Genomic DNA, 23,542 nt, shown 5'->3' on the forward strand with positions numbered 1-23,542 from the left:
GAAAGTCTTCACACTGGTGGAAGCATGGTGATAGAGTAAGGTGAAGCAACAGAGACTGAGGTGCAGCTCAGCTTTGCCTCAATTCTTTTTTTTCTCTTTATGCTATTTTATTTTATTTTAATTTCATTTTATTTCTGCAGGTGCATCCAATGCTGGGAGAGTTTCCATCTGCCTTTTCCTTCCCTTTCTCTCTTATTCTCATCCCCTTTTCTTCACAGCAGTGAGTTATGGGAGTGTGACCTGAAACAGGCTCTCTGTTAATCTTCCAGCTCTTGGATCTTTTATTCCAGCTCTGAGAAGGAGGGGAGCACCTTATTTTGTGAAGCCTGATCACCGTGCTCCCCACTCCCATCTGGCCCTTGCTAAGTTCATGCCGACAGCTTTCCACATATTGGGAAGGGGAACAGCTGCCAAGAGTACCAGAACAAAATTCTGTTCCCTGTGTACAGTGATACACACTGGAAGAAGGTGGACGAGAACAAAGGGGTCTCCTTTATCTCTGTTTCTTGGTCCACAGTATGTGATCCTATATTGTGCCAGTAGCGTAGATGAAAGATCACAGAGCCTCTTCGCTATTCCCTGGCCACCTCACAAAATGGCACAATCCAGCAAAAATATTATTTAGTAGCAAAATATATTTTAATTGAAAAATCATATTAAGTAACTGAATAAAAATGCCTACCAGAGACTTTCCAATTGACGGCAGAGTATGTACATTTTGTGAGAGTGGAGCAGCATCTGTTTAATATATTTTTATATAGAAAATACAGGTGTATTTAAAAATGGAAACATGTAAGAGAGTATGTCACAGAGGATAACAAAATATAACACAAAATAAGAAAGGTAAACCCCAAATAACAAGTTTTACTCAATGAAACAAGACCCAGCACCATGTTGGAATTTCTTTGCATCAGTTCCAGGATGCCCAGGATGCCCAGGAAGAGATGATCCTGCTTTGAGGAGAGCTGGTTGGTCGCACATTGGTTAAAACCCAGTCCTCCTTTTCCTGGAACAAAAAACAAAGAGATTCAACAGAAAAGACTGAACTGAGGAGGTGACAGCTCTGTGGAGGCTGATTAAAACAGGATTAGAAGTTTTAGACAGTGGATGATGTGTGATGTTGCTTGCATGGATGGAGGGCCTTTCTTGGAGAAGGGCAGGCTATGGAGCACAGATGTTGGCTTGCGAAAAGATGGAGGAATTGGCAGACCTGAATTTTATCCCTGGCTCTGTCACTAGTTTCCTATAGGGCAATCTTCTTACCTGTAGAATGAAGGCTTTGCATTTTGCAAACCTGAAGGTCTCTTACAGCATTAACAATCTATGATTTTTTACTTATGGAAGTTGCTTACAGCCATTTTCCTGAAGATGCACATGTTGCTCAGAAGAAACACAACCTCTTTCTCACAGATTAAATTATCTGCGAATAACAGCAGGTCAGTCTCACTTTTCAGTAGAGCAGGTTACGGGTGGAAGGATTTTAATGGACGTCCCAATGCTGTTCTGCACCAGCTCTTGCTGATGCCTGGAATTTGCTCCATCTGCCAACAGCATTTATTGAACATTGATTTTTGTGCTTCTATTAAGTATGAGAGATAAAATCTTTAGGGTACTCAATTCCACGGGAGAAAGGAGATAGACAATTATTTATAAACATTTATCATTTTGACTTCTCAGAAAAGCTTTCTCTTCCTCCCATTTCAGGGAAATACACTCTATTTTTCTTCCTTCTGGGAATTTGCCAGCCTGATCTCAAGGTAAAGGTTTTGCCAAATGAGGCTTCATGTTAGTAGACATAAGCCAACCTAGGATGGCAGCTGACTGTTCCATAGTGGGCCCTTGAATCAACCAGGACTAGTCAGTTCTTCTCCTGGATTTTTGAACTGGGCCAGCACAGTTTACTGGATACTGTAGTATAACATGTAAAATGTGGGAGCATGAAGCTGTTGTCTCCTCCATGTGAACTCAACAGCTGAGAACAGTCACTAAACAGCAAGAAAGGATGGAGCAGATATGAACCAGAGCATGAGAGGAGAAGGTTCAGGAGACTTTCAAGTCCTCAGTCTCATTTTCTTGATGCTAAAAGCCATTCTACATCTCTGGATTCCATACAGGGTCCTTCTATTGTGGTAACAAATTCTCTTCTCTGCTTACGCTAGTTAGAGTTGCAATGAGATAGTCTAAAATGGGTATCTTAGAAAAATCGGTCATAGTGAAGGAGGAGACATCTGCCCTGGATAGAAAATGATCTTTTCTGGGATGTGGGCTATGCCTTTCTGCTTAATTTTTAATAATAATTCTTAGTTCCTTTATCAAATTTTTGCATTAAAAAATCTAGAATAGATTTTCTTTTCCTTATTAACAGGCTTTTTCCCCCCACAGGTAATCTAATATTTGCTCTTCCCCTGGTCAAGAAAGCTCCTATGGGAGTATTGATATTGAGGACCACACCACCTCTGGGTTTCTTTGCTTATCTGGAAGATGAAGAAGTTGAAATATGAAGTCTAAAATTCTAAGACTGTGATAAATATTTCCTTCTCCTTTTTGTCACTATCATTATTCCTTAGATCATTTTTTTCTCTCTCCTTTCCTTTTTCTCTCCTTGCTCCCAAGAAATTGATTCATTTGTTTTTCTTTTTCTTAAATTCTTTCAATTCTACTCTCAGGTAAAACAGTCACCTGTAATCTTGGAAGTTCATAAATATACCTGTACAGTCCAAATGTGCTCTCTGGGGGGTTCAATTTTCACTTGATTTTTCTTCTGCACAGATGACACAATATTGAGTTGATGTGAGGAAATTCATTGGCACAATACAGATTTTTTTTCTGTCAGTTAAGCTTGTATTTAAATAGATATTCATCTTTGCAAGCTGATATTCCAACCAAAATGAGAAAGGGAAATATTTTCACTTAGCTGAATTTCCCACTTTAAAAATTGAATATGGAAATATCCATTTTTAATGATTCTTACAGACAGAAATGCATTATAAATTTAAGTGACATAATACAATGATACATATTGAAAGACAAAATAGAGCTGATTCATATCTCGACACTGAAATATTTGTGAGGACAATATTTTAATATTTGAAAATATTTTATTAATGATATGTAATATGCCTAACATTTTCTGTGCTTTAAAAAAGTATAAATCTTGAGCCTCCCTGGTGGCCTAGGGGTTAAGTCCAGTGCTATCAATACTATGACCGAGTTCTATCCTCAGCCAGGGAGCTAATCTGCATATGGCACAGCAGACCTCTCCTGTCTTACCCGGAGCTCCCCTCAGCAGTGTATTTCAGTCAGTTTGCCTGTTCTGACCCCCACTCTGTCTCTAGTGAATCCTCTCAGTCCCTCCACCTCTGGCCTACACCCCAGTTCATCTGTGCAAAAAAAAAAAATTAACAAAAAAGTTTAAATCTTGAGCGAAGAACAAAGCTGGACACTTCATGCTCTCTGATTTCAAACTACATTACAAAGCTGTAGTAATCAAGAGAGAATGGCATTGGCATAAAAACATGCACAAATCAATGGAACAGACTAGAAAGCCCAGAAATAACTGTATGCCTACATAGTAGCCCTCTTCTCAATGTGGAATATGTTCCAAGCTCCCTGGTAGATGCCTGAAAGATGCACATTGTACCAAACCCTAGATATACTATGTTTCCCCCCATACATACATAACCTATTACAAAGCTTAATTTTAATTAAGGCACAGTAAGAAATTAACAATAATATAGAACAATTACAACAACATACTATAACAACAGTTATATGAATATGGTTTCTCTCTCAAAATATCTTATTGTATGTAATATTTTTGGACCATGGTTGACTGCAGGTAACTGAAATTGTGGAAGGAAAAATTGCAGATAAATGGTGACCACTGTATATGCCAATTATGACAAAGGAGAAAATAATATATAAAGGGGAAAGGATGGTCTCTTCAAGAAATAGTGCTGGGAAACTGCCATGTGTAAAAGAATGAAACTGGACCACTATCATGGTACAAAAAATTAACACAAAATGAATGAATGAAAAATGAAACTAAAACCACAATATTCCTAGAAGACAATATAGCCGCTAAGTTACTTGATGTTGATGTTGGTGATTTTTTGTACTTGACACCAAAAGCAAAGCCAACAAAAGCAATAAATGGGACTATATCAACTAAAATGCTTCTACACAGTGAGCAAAATCAACAACAAAATGAAAAAGCAACATACTGAGTGGTAGAAAATATTTGCAAATCATATATCTGACAAGAAGTCAATATTCAAGACCTATAAAGAACTCATGCAATTCAATAGCAAAATCCAAACAATCCAATTAAAAAAAGGGTAGAAGAGTTAAAATAGACATTTTTTGAAAAAGATATACAGATGGCCAAGAGTTACATGCAAAAATGCTCAACATCACTAGTAACCATGGAAATGCAAATCAAAACCACAATGAGAATAACAAGTATTGGTGAGAATAACCTTTTAGAATAACAAGTATTGGTGAGGATGAGAAGAGGACACTGATACTATTGGTGGGAATGTAAATTGGCATAACACTACAGAAAATAGTATTTAAATGCCTCAAAAAATTAAAAGTAGAACCACCACATGATCCAGCAATTTGACCTCTGGGTATTTATCCAAAGAAAAATCCAAACAAAAAAAACCCTAAAAGTTATAGTCATCTCATGTCATTGCAGTATTATTTGTAACAGTCAAGATATAGAACAACCTAAGAGTTCACTGATGGTTGAATGGTAAAGAAATTTTGGTGTATGTATACAATGGAATATTATTCAGTCATAAAAAAGAATGAAATCTTGCTATTTTATGAGTTGCTGGAACTTGAAAACATTATACTAAGTGAAATACAAATCAGATAGAGAAAGGCAAATACTGTAAGAGCTCAATTATATGTGGAATATAAAAAGAAAACCAAACAAACTAAAAACCAGATATCAGACTGGTGTTTGACAGAGGCCAAAGAAGCAGGTTTGTTGAAATTGGTGAAAAGACACCAAAGGTACACATTTCTTGTTATAAAATTGATACATCAGGAGGATGTAATGTACAACATGATGACTATAGTTAATTATACTAAAGCTGCTAAGAGTTAAGTTTTAAAATTTCTGATCACAAGAAAAAACTTGTAATTATGGATAGTAAGGTATCAATTAGATTTACTGTGATGATTATGTCATGCCATATCTACAAATATTATGTTGTCCAACTGAAACTAATGTTGCCTGTCCAATTTGACCTCCTGCCAAAAAAAAAATCTGAATTATTTTTAAATTATTTATCTTTCAATTTATTTTTGTGATCTTTTCTCAGCTATGTTATTTATCTGGTGAGAAATGAGAAAGAATTTGACCACAACTTTTTACAAGGATCTTTTGTAGTCAAATAGAGAATATATACACTAAGAATATGAAACAAATGTTTTGACATTAAAATAAACATTCCTTCATCAATCTCAATACTACCTTTTATTGTAAAAGTAATCAAGGAAGCAATGAACATCAATAAAACATTATTATGATTATGGCTTTTTTTACATCCTTGCATATGGACATAATCTGCTGTTCAAGGAGGCAGTTAAGTAACTTGTTTAACCCTTTTTTTCCTGGTAGAAAAATATGGAATGCTTCACACATTTGAGTATCACACCTGTGCAGATGTCATAACCTTTCATGTATTGCTCCAATTTTAGTATATGTCCTGTCAAGTTCAGCACAAGATTATTTTTGACATAACACTGTTGTTTTTTTTATTTGTCATTGCTTAACTAATGTTTCTTTGTGCTAGCTTTAGTTTGGATTTAGACTGTGTATCTCAAAATGGATATTTTTGGATGAAAAAAATGCTTATTCTCAGATTAGAGATACCTTCTGGATCTTGGGACAACTTAACTTGAATTTCCAACTTTTCTATGATAGGTGAACATTAGCTTTGGCTTTTCTTACCTGGAACAGTCGTGTCCTGTCCAAGCCGAGAGACAATGACATCGGTTTGGTCTTACGCATTTTCCACCATTTAAGCAGGGAGACTGGCAAACGGCTAGGAGGAGAAATGCAAGTATTTATTTAATCAGTGCTTAGCAAGTCTGAAGATGTCCATGAAGGCAAGTAGAATAGGATTTGCCTCTGATTCCATGCTATTCACCACCATGGCTCACAGACTGATTATGCATCTCTGCCACTGTGCTTGGCCTCCTGTGGTGATGTGGAACTACCTCCCTTTTTCCTTCCAACCCAGTCAGTGTTTCATATTTTAAGCCCCCAGTTAAGTTCTACCTGCATTTGAAACCTTTGCTGATAACTTAAGGTTCATTGATTTTCTTTAATCTTTTTTTTCTTGCAAGCAATTTGACACAGACTGTTCTGAGCTATAAATTCTTCATACACTCAATTAGAGTGTAAATCTCCTGGAGCTAGAACTGAACTCTGATTGAGTTCTTATATCAGAAATGAACCTTATAGAATAAATCAGGCACATGGATTGTCAAAAATAACAAATGAATCAAAAGCCCTTTGTGCTTTCTAGGAAACTTGTTTCATGGCTTTTACCAGCTTTAATTGAAATTACAGAACCCAGAGGACAGTTCAAAATTAGCCCTAGATGAAACCCCGGTGAACACTTAAAGATAAACTATATAGACTAGTTTATAGACTAGTCTCATAACCAAATCCTTCATCAGCATCAATCTATTCATTCAAACATCTAAGGATGCTAAAAACCTATAAAGACTAACAGCAGCAAGATTAACATGTCAAAGGATAAGGAGAAACCTCCTATGGGAAGAAAATAAAATGCCTCTTTGCAAAAAGCTGAAAATGAGAAACATTTCCACCTCATTATGTCAATCTCATTATAGCTTGGAAAGGTAGGCATCCTCAGATGAGAAATTCATCTTTGGTGAGAGATGAAAAAATGTCACTTTTTCAATCACTCATTCATAAAATTTTGGGGAAATGCCAGCAAGTAGCAGGCACTTGATAAGCACTCATGGGAAGAGAGAGGACCAGAAGTGAAATTCCAATCTTTTGGTTCCCAGGGAGCTCTCCAGGTGAGTTAAGAGTAATCCATATATTAGTACTACGGGGGAAAAAAGGAAATTAGGACACACAGCAGGATTAAAAATAATAAAAGCACAACCCAATAATCTAAAACTAGTTCTCTATAGATTCTGCTTGCTCTATACATTGTGATATATATTATATATCATATATTGTAATATATATATAAATTAATATATGTTACTGTTTCAGGAACATGTTGATTTAGTGGTGCCTGGCTGAACTAACAAATCAGTCACTATTTTTTCTTCCCTGTCCATTAGCTTGACATATCCCTCATAATATGAGTCCCCGCAGTATTCCATTCTGTGCCACCTTTTCCTACTTTGTGTCTTCTGCGTGGTCTTATTTTGCCCATGAATGTATTTCCATGTGATTTACATGTCTACTTTGAAGCATCTTCCAGCTACCTATCAGAGCTCGCCTGTGTGTTAGCAGTGTCTCAGACTCAGGCTATCCATACTTCCCCCACTTTTCTCCATCTTCAGATCTGCTCCTCCTGGGCTGTTTATCTTGGTAAATGGCACCACCTTCCACTCTGGGAACCAAAATGGAAACATCAGCCCTGACTCCTCTGAGACCTTTATTCTCACAATAAATCTATAACCACGCAGCACTGATTTACCTCCTAACTTCTCTCAATTTCATCCCTTCTGGTTATCACTGCTTCCTACTTCATTACCTCTTGCCAATTCTGCTTTGGCAATTTTCTAACTAGTCTCTCCAAAGTCTTGCTTTCTGCCATATCCCATACTGTTGCCAAAGGAATTTTTCTAAAAGAAAATCTGGGGTCTCTCCAGTGGCACAGCGGGTTGAGCGCAGCGCTGTGAAGCTGTCTGCAGCCACTGCAGCGCGGGTTCCATTCCCTGCCGGCCAGGGAGAAATCCACATGGCGTGGCAGACCTCTCCTGCCTTGCCCGCTGCTCCCCTCAACAAAGTCTTCGGTCCATCTGCCTGTTCTGCTCCATGCTCTGTCCCTGGAGAATTCTCTCACCTCTCACACCTCTGATCTGTACCCTGGTTCTTGTATAAATAAATCTTTAAAAAAAAGAAAATCTGATCACATGATTTTCCTACTTAAAATTTACCAATATGTTTCTTAATTTGGATCTGCCCATTTTTATAGCTTTATTTCCAATCCCATTTCTACATTTCTTTGGTTCTCTCTTGCTGAACACACCTGTATTACACCTCCATGTCTTTGGCAGGAATCATCTTGCGGTGACTTCTCCTGCTCTTCCTCTGACCCAGTGCTTGTGAAGCCTTTTCTGAGTGTCTATCCTAGGTGGGTTTACTCATTTTCACTGTTGTCATAGCAACAGTGAATTCAATTAGCCTCTATCTTTACGTGCTCTAGTTACCTATTTACACACCATTCTGATCTCTTCTAGATTAAATTCTGGAGGGCAGGCGCTCCTGTTTTATCCTCTTGTATATGCTTTGTACTCTCGGGGTATAATAAATAGGATATGCATTGGGGCAACTGTTATATTAAAAAGAAAGGGACACTATTAGGCTCCATGTAACTGAGCTTATTTTAGTTAGCAAGCTGAGGAGCTACAAGAAATACAAATCAATCAGCTCAGCTCAGCTTTATACTACACGGCTCTAATGTCTGTAGAAATGGAACGTTAGAATGTAGGACAGGTCTTGAGATAAGAAGAAACCAACAGGCCTTGCAGGTTGGAAAATGTTTAAATAGGTAGAGAGAAGAGGGCAACCATTAGCAAATGATGAGAGATGGGAGGGAGAAGGGACTTCTTGGGCGGTGACAAGGAAGCCATCGCTGCAGGGTGCAGGTATGGTTGGTAGGTTAGGAAAGCAGAATGATGAGGTGTGCAGAAACCAGCCTATGTAGCACCTTGGGAATCAGTCAGATGAATTAGGGCTCGATGTGGAGACAATAGGCAATCTGAGACATTTTAGGTTCTGAAATAGGGCAAAGACACAGCACAAGTGGTACACAATGTTAGTTTGTAAACATAGAGGGGAAAGTCAACCAGTAAGCTCTGGGAGTGATCCCAAGAAGAGATCTTTTACTAGCTGGCGGCAGTGGAGGTACAGTAGGAGGCAAGGGATACTGTGTAGGAAGAGAGAAAGTGTGTTCATACTGATGACCTCCGCTGAAGCAGGGGAGAGACAAGGGTGCCACTTGTGGAGATGAGGTGGCTGGAAGGGACAAGGCTCATTTGCAGGTGCTTTCAATATTGTACGCATGATAAATGTGGATAAATATCAAAGTTGATTTCTTATAAAGAAATTGTTATAGGGCAGCCCCGATATAAAACGGGGTGCCTGACTGTGGGTCCTCATCCGCGTGCTTAAAAGGACTTATTAATGTTTTACTGCAGGCACACGCAAAAGGTTAATAAAAGGTTTATTTACAAGGGAAGGGGAAATGAGGAAATGTACAGCTCAGGGAGAAAAGTGGGAGACAAAGTTTTAAATGTGTCTTACCCAATTTGCCGATTAGGAATTTCAAAATGGCACTTTGAGAGCTGGCCGCAAGCCAGGAGCCGTGAAGCCAGGAGGCGAGCGAGAGAGCTCAAGGCCCACGTGTTTGGTTTTTATACCAACCCTGGCTGTTTAACTCCACCCTCAGGTCCCAGTCACCTTTCCTTTGGTGGTGACGGGATTTGTCTTTCCCAATGTCCTGATGGCTTTAGTCTGGAGTGGGGGTGGAGTCCATAAAGCCTGTATGGGATTAGCGCAGGACATTTTTTCCCCCTAACAAAATGTTATATTGATTATTTTAAGAGTTTCAAAAACATGCTTCAAATTTAGCCTCCAGTATATTTTTCCTTTTCTACATTCATGACATAGGTAAGTACATATCTGATTTTGCTTGTGACAGTAACTTTCTCATTTCCCAGGTTTAATTATTAATAGTCCCCCCCCCCTTTTTAAAAAAGATTTATTTATACAAGAACTGAGGTACAGAGGCGAGGGAGGGTGAGAGAATTCACCAGAGACAGAGCGGGGAGCAGAACAGGCAGACGGACTGAAGACACTGCTGAGGGGAGCAGCTGGTGAGGCAGGAGAGGTCTGCTGCACCATATGGGATTCTCCCTGGCCGGCCGGGAATCGAACCAGTGCTGCAGAAGCTGCGGACCGCTTCACAGTGCGGCGCTCAACTTGCTGCACCACCGGGGAGGCCCAATAGTCCCCCTTTCACAATGTGCTAGTTGGAAGCTAAATTACATGCTTATCCCAGACTGAGAACTCATGACAAGCACCAGTATCAGTAAGTGTTCTACTTTACATTTTGCCCCACAGGGGAGGTGGAACAGGTATTGTTTAACAGGAGGGATGGGTGTGTATATGTGTATTATTTAGCATTACTTAATACTAAATAAACACAGCCAGTTCTATACTTTTTAATACTTGCCTAAGCATTTAGGTAAAGCAAAAAGTTAAAAACCTGTCATTTTAAAAATGATTGATTTGCTGGATATTTACTGAAAAACCTATCATAGGCAGGCACTATGCTAGGAACTGGGGAGACAGAAATCATGAAGATACAAGCCTTCCTTCAAGCAGCATATAACTTAGTGGGGCTGGGGAGAGGTCATTTGCTCAAGCATTTAAACAAATAACATAGTACAGTGGGGTAAAGGCTATACGTGAGATAAACAAAGTCCCTTAAGGGGACATACTTGTTTTCAGTCAAACCAAACAAGGTTGGGATTTTCCTTGATGATAAGGAGCTATGTCTTGGATGAATTTTTTTCACTTTGACTTATGCTTATTTAGAGCCTTGTTTTTTTCTTAACAAGGTTAAAACTATTAATAATGGTTAACTTTCTAAATTATAGTTAAATTTTAGTAATTTAGCTTTATGGAAATTAAAAGAAATATTCTCCTGAATCTCTGCATAATATTTTCTCTACATCCTGCAAAACAGAGCAGATGACATGAGGAAAGCTGGCATGGGACTCGACTGGGATGCTCTTCTGGGGCACAGGAGCCTGAAAGGTGATGATGGGGCAGCGCACAGTTTAGACCGAGACGGCCGATCAAAGAGCCATCTTCAGGAGATCCTGAGAAACTAGTGCTCTGGGAATCTGAGTTCCTTTCAGCAGTGTCCTCTAAGGCTACACGAGCCCAGTCACCAAGAAAACCCAGCCCAAGAGGAAGCTCACCTGTATGACAGCGGGAGCCGGTCCAGCCAGGTGGGCAGTCACACTGATAAGGGGCCACACAGCGACCACCATTGAGACAGGGGAGAATGCATATGGCTAGAAAGGAGAGGAAAGGGATTTCAGCAAAGTACACACTCACATCCACAAGCTCAAAAACCACTTTCCAGGAGGACTAAAACCCTGTATGACCCACTGTTCTGTTTATCAGTCAGGATCACTGGGGAAAAGAACCAGGAAAGCAGTAAGCCTGGACGCTCAGCCAGGTGGATGGGCTCCAGTGCCAGACGGGCTCTCTCAGTGAGGACACCCGGGAATCTGGGAAGTGCTCTGCGTTCTTCACAAACTAAGCAGAATGTTCTCCCCACATTACTGCTTCAGATTTCCATTACAAATTACATAAAATGCTCTAAGAGGGTTTGGCTGCCTGGAGGCGCACTTCATCTTGGATGAAATGTGAGACGGGCTGTTCTGTGGGCTGTGTGGGTAACACTTGAGCGGTCATGGCCAACTTACCACTCCTCGGAGATGAGACCTGAACGAATCAGATCTCCCCCACATCCTCCATGGCAACCACTCCTTCTAGAAATTACTGGATTCTTTAAAGAGGCATAGTGTGCTTAAAAGGATTGAGACATTCCACTGCCTTGCTACTCAAAGTGTGGTTCTCAAACCGATAGTGTTGGCGTTACGTAGGAGCTGGCCAGAAATGAAGACTTCCAGGTCCCAAGCAGCTCTGCTGAACCACCACCTGCATGTTAACAGCCCCCCAGGTGCTTTGTAAGCACATGAAAGCCCTGTCTGATACAGGAGGGCAGTGTAGGGGCAGGAACGGAAATGGAGCAGGATCTCTATGATCCCATGCAGATGGGGTAAAGGAGGAGTGAGTCCTTGGAGTCCTCAGTGGCTTTTGCAGGCTTTTATTGGGATTTACCAGGCACAAGGCAGACAGGGGTGCCGGGGGGCTGGGAGGCTGGCAGGTCCCCCAGCAAGTCCTCACTCTATCTGGGCTCTCTGGCGTTTTCTCTGCTTCTCTTCTCTCGGCTTCTCTGCTTCTGCTGGCGTCCCTGTGACACCGCCCTTAAAAGCTCAGTCTCAGCCCAGGTGAATCCCATCTACCTATGCCCACACCCTACTCCAGGTGCCCGCCATCAGGCATGCATTCAGGACCACAGGGTTCCATCATCTATCCTGATGGCGGGAGGGCAGAAAAGCCTGATACTTTTTACCTTACCCTACAGGCGGGCCATGTGGTTGGGGGTACCCCAGCATTGTTGGGGTTCCCCAGCATAAAGTTTCCTCAAGTACTTTGATTCTTAGCATCACAGCAGATCCAGTAGGGGAGCTCTCAGAAGGAGGGAATGAGTGGGAAGAGGAAGAAGAAAAACACAATTTTTTTTTATCATTGTGAGCTTACTCTTGATGTGTAGTGAGCAGTCTCCATTTATTCTCAGTATGTCTCCATCATGTTTTCCTTTATAGTTACAGGGAAAAAAGTTTAAGAATTTCTTATAAAATGCCTGATCATTAGAAAAACTGATATCGTCCAAGGGTCATCACATGAATGACTCCTAGTGGTTTATATTACAACCTGCCTATGAAACATGAAACCATTTTATCCTCACATATATTTTACGATATTATAGAGTAAGACAAAAGTATCAGGCTTTTCTGCCCTCCCGCCATTAGGAGAGATGAGAGAACCCTGTGGTCCTGAATGCAGGCCTGATGGCGGGCAGCACCTGAAGTGGGTACACCTGGGCTGAGAGTCTGAGTTTATAAGGGTGGCGTCGCGGGGACACCAGCAGAAGCCGAGAGAAGAAGAGAAGCCGAGAGAAGACCAGAGAGCCTAGATAGAGTGAGGATTTGCCTGCCAGCCTCCTGCCCCCCCCAGCACCCCTGCCTGCCGTGTGCCTGGTAAATCTAAATAAAAGACCTGCAAAAGCCACTGAGGACTCTGACTCCTCCTTTACCCGGTCTGCTGGATCAGAGAACCTGCCCTGTGTCCTTCCTGCCCCCTACAGATATTAAAACATAGAAACACTTAAAAACCACTTGGTGGCATTCTGGAAGTTGAAATTCAAATGTATTTTTAAGAGGATCAAATTTTTATATTAATTTAGCAACCATGTGTAGACATAGAGTGCCAACTTTATTTCCTTAATTTGGAAAATCTATACTTAATGAGAAAGTGAATGGTGGTCTGCGAAGAACAGCCTTATGCAGTGCCATGAATTTATACCAATGGCAGCCGTGAGAGACCCTGAAAATGGGCTTGAGATAAGAAAAGTGAATCCTGGAAAACCCTCTCATACAAGCTCCTTCCCAAAAAGATTCTTGGAAATTTGCATGTGGAGGTGACTTTGGTGGATCTCAATAATTGTGTTTTTGAGGTCAGTAATATTCTAGATCTTTTGCAACTGATTGACATATTCAGATCTGCCCTGTGCACCATCCGGTTTACCACAAGGATGGATTCCTGCACCAGTAAAGTCAGTTCCTATTAACTCCCCTGAGTTATTAGCTATCAAGACTCAAATCAACTTTGAGGACAGACTCACGCTCTTCACAGAGGCGCCCCATCCACCCATCTGGACAGGAACAGGCATTTGGGCGTTGGCAGATCCCTCCATTCTGACACGGAAATCGACAGACCGCTGGAAAAGAAGTAGGAGGGGTCAGGGATGTAGGCAATTATGGCAGGTGGTCTTCATAAAATAGGATTGCTCATTCAATACAATTCAGTATTCCTTGATGAGAGCTTTAAGAAAGCAACAAACCTGAGCCTCAAGAACGAATTTCAGTATATGAAGTGTGGTTGTTACATTCCACTTTTGATTTTTAATAATTCCTAGAAGACTCATCACATCTAGATGTTCACTGTTTTCCAACATGCTCTGAACCTGACCAACAGTTTCAGAGATGATTGTTTTCTCAACTGCAATACTCCTTGCTCTTCCCTTTGCCCTTTTGCATGCTAAACTTCCTTTTATTCTTCGAGACCCAGTACAAACATCTCTGTGAAACATTCTGTAGGGTAAGGAAAATGTCAGGCTTTTCTGCCCTCCCGCCTTCAGGCTAGATGATGGATCCTTGCGGTCCTGAATGCATGCCTGATGGCGGGCACCTGGAATAGGGTGTGGACATAGGAAGATGGGATTCACCTGGGCTAAGACTGTGCTTTTAAGGGTGGCGTCACGGAGAAGCCAAGCAGAAGCCAAAAGAGAAGCCGAGAAGCAGCAGAAGTCAAGAGAGAGAGAACACGCCGGCGAGCCCAGATAGAGTGAAGACTTGCTGGGGGCTGCGAGGCCTGCCAGCCTCCCGGCCCCCCAGTACTCCCTGCCTGCCATGTACCTGGTAAACCCCAATAAAAGCCTGCAAAAAGCCACTGAGGACTCTGACTCCTCCTTTACCTGGTCTGCATGGGATCCTAGAAAACCTGCACCGTATCTATTCCTGCCCCTACACATTCCCGACCTTATCCCTCTGCAATTTCTTAGTGTAAAGGCAGGAAAGGACACAGTGCAGGTTTTCTGATCCAATGCAGATCGGGTAATGGAGGAGTCAGAGTCCTCAGTAGTTTTGCAGGTTTTTTATTGGGGTTCACCAGGCATATGGCAGGCTGGGAGGCTGTCAGGCCTCCCAGCCCCCAGCAAGTCTTCACTCTATCTGGGCTCTCTAGCATTTGTTCTGCTGCTTCTCGGCTTCTCTTTCAGCTTCTGCTTTGGCTTCTACTGCTGCTGCTGGCGTCCCCGTGACGCCGCCCTTAAAAGCCCAGTCTTAGCCCAGGTGAATCCCATCTACCTATGCCCACACCCTACTCCAGGTGTCCGCCATCAGGCATGCATTCAGGACCACAAGGATCCATCATCTATCCTGATGGCGGGAGGGCAGAAAAGCCTGACATTTTCTTTACCCTACACTTAGCAAACAAATTGTGGGTGTCCGCCCATGCTCCCCCACCCTCTGAAACTTAGCACACCTCTATTCAATGGGTACTCGTGTCACTAATCACCTCTCATACTCTCCGGCAGATGTTTGGCTTCTATTCTGTCTTCTGCAATCGATTGTCATTTTTTCTACTGATCTTCCCTCCTCTGGCCTCATCACCACACCTGGTGTGGTGTGGCATTCACGTCTTTTTTTGGAGGCATTCACATCTTTTTTCGAGTGCATTTTTGTTGAAAAAATGTGCTCTGATTTTCAGATCACTATGGGAGTCGAGGTGGTCTCTCCTGTGTCCCCCAGAACATCTCTCAGGACCTTAGAAATCCTGAAGTTAGGTCGAGAGAACTTCCTGAAGCCACGGGAGTTGTAGATATCCTTTGGGATTCAGAGGGGCAGCTGCATCTCCTTAAGATGATGTAGTCTTTGAATATAAATGTGGGCAGTCCTGAGGATGAGCTGCCAATCCTAAGTAGACAGGATCCAATTTGTTTCCATAGCAGAGGCTCCTCTTGCCTATTTCCAAAGAAACTCCAGCGGTATTCTCACATGCGGGACTGGTGGAAAACCACTGTGCCAGCCTGTAGCCACTATTCAGGCTCTCCTCGGTGGGAGGCGCACACCTTACTTGGGCTGTAGTGAGTCAAATCAGCTGTTAGCCTGTCTTTATTCTGTAATTCAGACTTGTGTATTGCCTGCTTGTCCAGCAGAGAGGGTGCCAATGACACTGGATATGGGAGGACTGACACTGAATATGGGGGGGCTTTGGGGATGGCACTCTGCATGGGGTTGGAGAGGAAGCAGCCAGGGGATGAGTTTCGGTGCAATTTAGAAGGCAAGCACACCAGTTTTTGCTTATTTGTTGTAGTTTGAGGGGCAGGGAGTTGACAGAGGGAGGGTGTTGTGACTTTAATCCCTAAGATATTCTTTGTGATGCAGATGGCTTCTCAGTAACCGTGATCTAAAAAAAACCAACCAACCACTCGTTCTTCTTCAACTAATCCCAAGTAACATAGGATAAACCAGTAACAGACACCCAGTTAATCCCTCCCCTTTCTTTCCAGTCCATCTGTTAGGGGGAAATGATGTCCTGAGCTGCCCTATAACACAACTTCTAGAAAGAGTTGTTTGCCTCATTTCTTTGCCGCCTCCTCAATCTTTCAACCACAATAATTTGGCTTCTGCTCTTAACACACCCTACAACTGCTCCAGTGGAGTTTACCTTCCTGATCTCTTACTAACCTGTCCAACCCAATGCACACTCCTCTGCTGTGCTCACTCACATAGTGGTGCTACAACAGCATAGCAAGCAGTTTTGCTGCATAATCGGCCATAAGGCAATTCTGCCATAAAGGACAAAAGAACTGGCTGATGACAGTTTGGCTTCATTTCTCCTCTGATGGGTCAATGAAGCAACTGCTTCCAGCTGACCTTAATATAATTAACTACTTGTCAGCATGGCTTCTTTCTCTGTTGACGAGATCAGAAAACAACTCTTTGCCAACTTGAGATGGTATCATTTTCTAGAAGAGTAGTGTGAGATCTGGCTTCACGTTCTATGATTATGCACTTCCAGTAAGCTCGATCCCCCCCCAAAAATGTCTAATGCTGTGAGTGAATGAAAGACTTGGAACACAAGTGTGTTGGCACAACCCACAAAAGAAAATAATTTTTTGGTGCATCCCCCCATGAATCTATATAGTTTTAAATGCCTTTGAATATTTTCTATTTTTGCCATATATTCATATTGCACCTTTTCTTTTTAGCTTTATTAATGTTTTGCGCCCCTCTTCTTTTTGAATGACTCTTTTCTTTATTTTGTTCTTTGATTTTTTGCCACAAAAGAAAATCATTTTTTTGCTCAGTATAGCCACAAAGCTATACATGTGAAAAGGGCCACATTCCATGAGGTCCTTTTAAATATCCTTCTTTGGTCTGACCTTTTTTTGGACATTAAAATTTGTCTTAATTTATACAAATGAAGGAAAGGCACTACTAAATAACAATTCATTTGGGTCTTCTTGGATAACACAAAATTTTTACAAGGGAGTCTCTGGGTTTTGAGGTCAGCAATTCTTCTCATGTGTGTGAATTGGAATTGTTCCAAATTCCACAGAAAGACCTAATCATCACTTTCAGGGTGTTGCCCAGGGCTGAAGCTCGAATGTCCTCCAGAATCCACAGTGGCTGCAGGTTGGAAGGTCAGTGACATCTGACATAGGGAAAGTCAAAAAAGGTGGTTCTCCACTCCAGCAATACCTTAAGACCTGCTCCTGACAAGCACCAAAACTCTCTCCGTAAATTTGTAAAGTATCTTGTCTCCTTTTAGTTAAGGTTTTCTCATCCCCCCGCCCCGCACTATCACTAGAAACACTGGGAAAACTGCTGATCAATGTTAATTCTTTCTCTGTGGTGATATTCCCTCAGAAGGCCATGGACATGATGAGGATTGACAAGGTCCCTGTCACCACCCTCTTCTGCAACATAACTGTAGTAAGGAGGGCAGCAAGTGAGCACCAAGCACAGAGGACAAGGCCATCCTTTCCCCAGGAGGGGCAGCGCCAGGGATGGTAACCTTCAGGGCACCGTCTTGGTGCTGAAGTCTAGTCTGAATTTCTGCAAAGATTTCCAAAATCCAAGGTGAGCTGTGGTGCAGGCGCCTCCTCACTGTCATTTCCCCAAATGCGCCTTCACACCGGCCTCAGCGGCCAGGCCATTTTCCAGTCTCACCGCGTCCCCACTCCTCGCCCTGCGGCAGAGCGGGGGCGGGCAGCCACCCAGCACGCGGAAGCCCTTCCAGCCACCTGAGCACCGCATCACCAGGGCAAGCGGCTGTGGCAACGGGCCTACCCCGGGAGCCGGCGGGATCGATCCCGCCCAGGGCGCCGCCCAGCTGCACAGTCTCCCCTTAGGGCGCGCGCCCTGCCTCGGCTCGCCTGAACAGCTCTGGCTTCCGAGCAACCGCCGGGACAACGGGGAAGGGGGGGGGGGCGCAGGGGTTTGCTCCAGGAATCATTCTTTTTTTAAAAGCCAAAATTGCCTTACTGCCAATTAGGTATGAGCAGGAAAAGCTTTAGTGCAACTGCTTGCTGCAAAATCACCCACAACTGCTTCAGCTTTCCTTTTCCCTGATTTTTCTGAACATGAGCCAAGGTTAGCCATTCCTCTTCTTCACAAATATGCCTCCTCCTTTAAATCTTGCTGTCTGCTCCTTCTCCTGTCCTGCCTTTCCTGCCTGACCTGAAAATGCTAGTATTGCCCAGGGTGCCTCATTCAATATAATTCTCATTCATCTTATTTCTGTACACTCTGGCTCCTGTCTTTGACCCCTATGGTTCCAGCATCACATTCACAAGGATATTAGGGGCAAACCTCACCTAGCTCTCCAAGTATATACTAACATATAACCTTATATATAATCTCAGCATACAGATTAAACATTTATCCATATCTATGAAATCTCAAGCATATATATTAAGTATCAAGAGCAATATATATAATTATATATAATTATACGTACAATTATATATAATTACATGAATATTTTATATGTATGTACACACACACACACATAAAACCTCAAGCATTCTTTTCACTATGATTTCCAAAGACATTTATCCAATCCTTCAAATCTCATTTGGATAAATGTGTTATTTAAATAAATATGCCATTCTCCATTTCCCCTTTGCCTCCATCCTGAATGCCCTTCTTTTCTGTCTCTGCTTGGGTAATGAACTCAAGTCACGGTTTACCTGCTCTGGTAAGCCCTCCCAGATACACCACCCATCCACGAGGAAAGGTCAGTTTCCCCACAATGGACTTTCCGAGCAAGCTCAGCAATCTCTCTCATACTGTGCTCCAGCGCAGGTTTTCATTTTGGGTCCGTGCATATTTGGGTGCTCTAGTGGACTGCGAACTTTTGGAGGGTAAGAACGCCCAGGCCTAGTCGAGGTCTTGGCCTGGAGCATCTGCTCAATGTGTGTCTAATGCTTGAGTAAAGCTGGAAAGGGCCTCTGGAGGCATTGCTGCAGGATCCGCTCTGTTTCAGGACTGGGGATGAACACGATGGCTCAGGAGGGGTAGAAGCAAACTAGGGAATTCTGAAAATATAGTTATCACAGTCTTAGTGATTTGGGGATTCAGGGGAGGAGGGGACTAAGGAAAATACACCTTCTAGAAGGTTTCAAAATGCCCTTGTTAGGGTGGCCTTCAATGGTAGGTCTTTGGTGCTGCTACTGCCTCTTGATAGCTTAAAACCAACAGTGAAGAAATGAACAAGACGCAAACAAGCACACGGCCCTCTTTTTGACTTCTGGCTTCAAGTGAAAGCTGGGCTATTCCTTGAAGATGCCACTTCCTTGGAAGCCTGCTCATTCCAAGGCTGCACATCCTCTTACACTCCCATATGTTGATGATAGATATCACTTCTCATTGGTGCTTCCAGACAATTCCCGTTCTCTTGCAATAACCTTTGCCTTTTCGAGGTTCTTGCCATTCATTTGTTGACATCCTCAATTTTCCCTGCCCCAAGTCATTAAAGATGGACTTTTTTACCGCAAATCCAAATCTGACTACTGTCCATGTGAACAACACACACAAGGACATTATCCTTTCAGTTCTTTGGTAATATCTGTCTTGTCTGCTAGTGTAGTTCCTGAGTTTCAGGAAATATTTATAAAATGAATGGAATAATTATGATTTGTAAAAAATCATATTTTATTAGAAGAGTGCAAGTTTTAGAAAGACACTTTACTTTTATTTACTTCTTTCCATTTTGCAGAAGTTCAAGCATAGAACACTGCACTGGCCCTCACTAAAGATTTACTGGGAGCACACAAACTTCATCCTTGCATTTGCAAATTCAGTTCAGCAAGTGAAGAGACAGCAGTGCTCATGAGAACAAGGAGAGCTCATCTTACCAGCACCCAGCACAGCAGGGATACCATGGGTTGGGTTCCCCTTCTCTGGGGTCACCCAGTACTTCTTCTCTCAAATTCTGTCCTCTGTTGAGCTAGCTATCCCCCGTGGGGTTCAGGGACTGCCCAGGATGTGGGAGCTGGAATTTGTGTGGAAACACCTGAGAGCTCAGGAGGTCCCACATGGCTCAGACATGAGCCAGCTGCCCCATCTTCCCACCAGCCAGAGAACACTCCTGAGACTTGCCCAAATGGCCTTGATTGACACAGGAAGTGACTGTGTTAGCCCAGAGTTCTGTGTGCAGCTTTCAAAACTCAAATCCATAAAAAAAAAAAAAAAATCAAAAAATCCATTAGGAAAACGGGACCCATAAAGTTAGCAGATGTGAAGAAAAAATTTAAAGCTAATGAAAAATAAAGTAGCATGCATACTCGTCGTTGATGCTATCAACTGTCCAGATGCATTTCCCTAAAGCTTCATCAAGAAATAGCCATTCAAATATTTGCTTACCTCTGCAAATAGGAGGTGATGTCCAGGTTCCATTTTCTAGGCAAACACTCCTTAGGGAACCCTCCAACATGTATCCACTGTAACATGAGTAGGTGATCATGTCCCCATACTGATAATGTATGCCTCGAGCAATCGCATTGTCTATGTGAGTTGGTGGGCCACATGAAATTTCTGTAGGAAAACAAAACAACAATTAAGCCTGTGCTTAATAGTCAGCAGATGGGAAAGAACACAGTCTCATCTCTAAGACTAGATTCATTTAAAAAGCAAAGATGAAATATCTGAAGTTCATTTCATCATCTACATAATATCTAAAAGGTACTAGGAACTGAAAGCATAGCCTGTTGCTCTCAAGAAAAATCAGATGTACAAGATCAAAAGTTTTGTCTTCTGATTCAAATGTTGAAGGTGAGCTCTTTTAAACCCAAGGCAAGAAGTCTGTGGGAGACCAAGGATGAGCTATGGTACCTTTTCAAAGAGATGACTGCTGAGAACTTCAATGCAAGAGACTGATCAAATTAGGAGAACCATGGGGATTAATTGTAGCCCATCATTTTAAAGTAAAGAGGATTATGTAATTAGTATTGCACATTCCATCAAGGCTGTTTTGTTTGTGCCTACAACAGTACCATGGACTCTTGATACATGTTTGAAAAATGAGAAAATGAATGAATATATCCCCTAGCCTACAGATATATGCTGTGAGGAGGTTTATGACATTCAAGATTTCACATTAGTGTTTCTCTTTATAAGGTTGTAAAGCAATGGCTCTGTCTTTGGAATGTGTGAGATTGAATAATAATTCTCTCCTAAAATGACAGGTATTGTATATTTTGAGAAAAGTTTTTATAACTAATTTTACTTTGAGAATTTTAGAAGAAATCTTGAGATAACTAGATTTATTGAAGGGTGCCAACACGACAAGGGCTTGATTAGAGTCAGGTCTCTAACCATCATCCACTTTGTATAAAGTCTAATTTGGGGTACATCTTCAAGACCTGGCTTATAAAAGGTTACTTTGTGGTCATAATACTACTAAAATTTGTCAATTTGTATGATCTTTCAAAATTTTCCTTTTCTTCTAAGGTAGACTAAAAACACTACTGTAATCAGTCATATATTAAATGTGTACTAACACCTACCATGTATCAGAAACTAGAAAGAAACAAATGAAGAAAATGCTGTCCCTTTGCTCAGATAACTGGAGAAAGACAAAGACACCTATGATTTAAATAGAGCTGTATTAGAGGCTTGGCTATTGTTCTACAGAAAAATTGAGGTGACTGTAACTCATTATGCTCAGGATCGTCAGGATACAGATCAAAGTGAAAGTGGCATTTTGACCAGGCAACAAAACAGTAGATCAGAAGAAAAGAAGGAGCAGCAGCAGGGGAGCAGCTTGGAGACAGACACAGTGAGCCGGCAGTTTACACGAGTGACTATCCAAGTGTGAAGTCACTATATGGGAATCACCTGGGGTTCATATTAAAAATGCAAACTTCTGAGGTTTCCAGTATATGAGTCCATTTCTTCCATACTCTCCCTGGGTGATTTTCTCATGCACACTAAATTTTAATTACTGATTTGTAGGGATAATTAGGAGTATGGGTGAATAATGAGGAGAATGGCTTCCTCAGGCAGGATATTTTGCTCAGAGCTAAAGACTTCCTGTCTAATAGAAAATGCAAAAAAGGGATTGAGGATAACAAACAATAGAGGAAACTGTCTCCTCTCCAAGGCAACCCCTATCCTCTCAAGAATACTGAGGAACAACAAATCATGCACTGCAGGGACATTTGTAAAAAGTGCATGTCTGTCCTTGCTCTGGTTTCCAGGGTCCTGGGTGGTGAGTCTTGGGACGCCAGTGCCACTGTGGGATATCTGGGCAGAATCAGGCCACCTGACCTGCTGCAGTTCAGGCTGGTGCCTTCAACCAGACCAAAGGGTCAAAACTTGTACATACTTATCTCTTCCCATTTCACTAGGGGTAGACTGCTTAAGATTTTGGTACCTAAAACCTAGCTAAAATTACAGTACACACTTTCCTGAAATGAAATCACTAGTATAAACCACAGTAAGCTGTGAAATTGAAAATTCAGGGACTTGTGTTATCAGTGGAACTTTTCCTATTACGACATACTGCTAATACATAGCAATTCATTTATTCTTCAGAGTAAACCTATAGGATGGGTATTATTGGTTCGACTGGTTTATTACTAAATGAGAGTCCCAAGGTTGAAAGAAGGTAGGCAGTAGCTTAAACATAGACTTAGAAAGTTTTGTAGATAGCATTCAAACTCGGGTCTCTGATTCCAGAGTCCCCATGGCCTTATTAGGCATAAATCTTATCTGCATTGGAGTGCAAATGTTTTGAAGATGGAGCCATTGTAGACATAATATTTTTATACTATATAGCTCAGTGCCTTGCATCTGATTAGATTCAGTGAATATTTGTTAACTGGTCTAAAAGGGCATCTGAAGGGCAGGATGTGGGGCAGGGGAGATGCTTTAAGTGTATGTTGGGATGTTGAGAGTTATCACAAGGTAGCAAGAGATGGTCCAGATTAGGTATTAGGTATCAACACAAGCTGTGGTTTGCGGACCAGCAGCAGTGTCATAAGTAACATGTGGGACTTGTTAGAAATGCTAAATGAGACATTCTGGGGACCAAGTCCAGCAATCTGTTTTAATAAACCTTCCAGGTGGTTTTGATGCAGGCTCCCGCTTGAGAACCACTGTGGGATATTTTTGTATTGCAGTATCTTGAGGCTACTAGTGGGTAATGTGAAGATTCTCACAATGTGGAGAAAAGTATGTATTTTAAATAAAATAGCTTGCTTGTTCTTAAAAGCGCACATTCTGAAAATCTGTTCAGTGAAACCTGGCTAGGTAGGTTTTAGCCAGTTAGGTTCTAGAAAGTTATTTTCTTTTTATATTTGGAATTCAAAAATCA

General features: G+C 41.8%; 1 protein-coding gene across 1 annotated transcript in view; it reads right to left on the reverse strand.

Moving 5' to 3' along the window:
- Positions 1-889: 889 nt before the first annotated feature.
- Positions 890-23,542, reverse strand: part of SVEP1 (sushi, von Willebrand factor type A, EGF and pentraxin domain containing 1) — a gene marked incomplete at its 5' end in the record, with an annotated part of 147,543 nt that continues 124,890 nt past the window's right edge. The window contains 5 exons of the mRNA XM_084236795.1: positions 890-1,006; positions 5,966-6,059; positions 11,221-11,316; positions 13,779-13,874; positions 20,590-20,760. Of these exons, the coding sequence (XP_084092921.1) occupies positions 985-1,006; positions 5,966-6,059; positions 11,221-11,316; positions 13,779-13,874; positions 20,590-20,760 (479 nt within the window). The 3' untranslated portion in view covers positions 890-984. The remainder of the gene's footprint in view (positions 1,007-5,965; positions 6,060-11,220; positions 11,317-13,778; positions 13,875-20,589; positions 20,761-23,542) is intronic.

This window comes from Talpa europaea (assembly GCF_964194135.1).
Source record: "Talpa europaea genome assembly, chromosome: 7".
Taxonomy (NCBI): domain Eukaryota; kingdom Metazoa; phylum Chordata; class Mammalia; order Eulipotyphla; family Talpidae; genus Talpa; species Talpa europaea.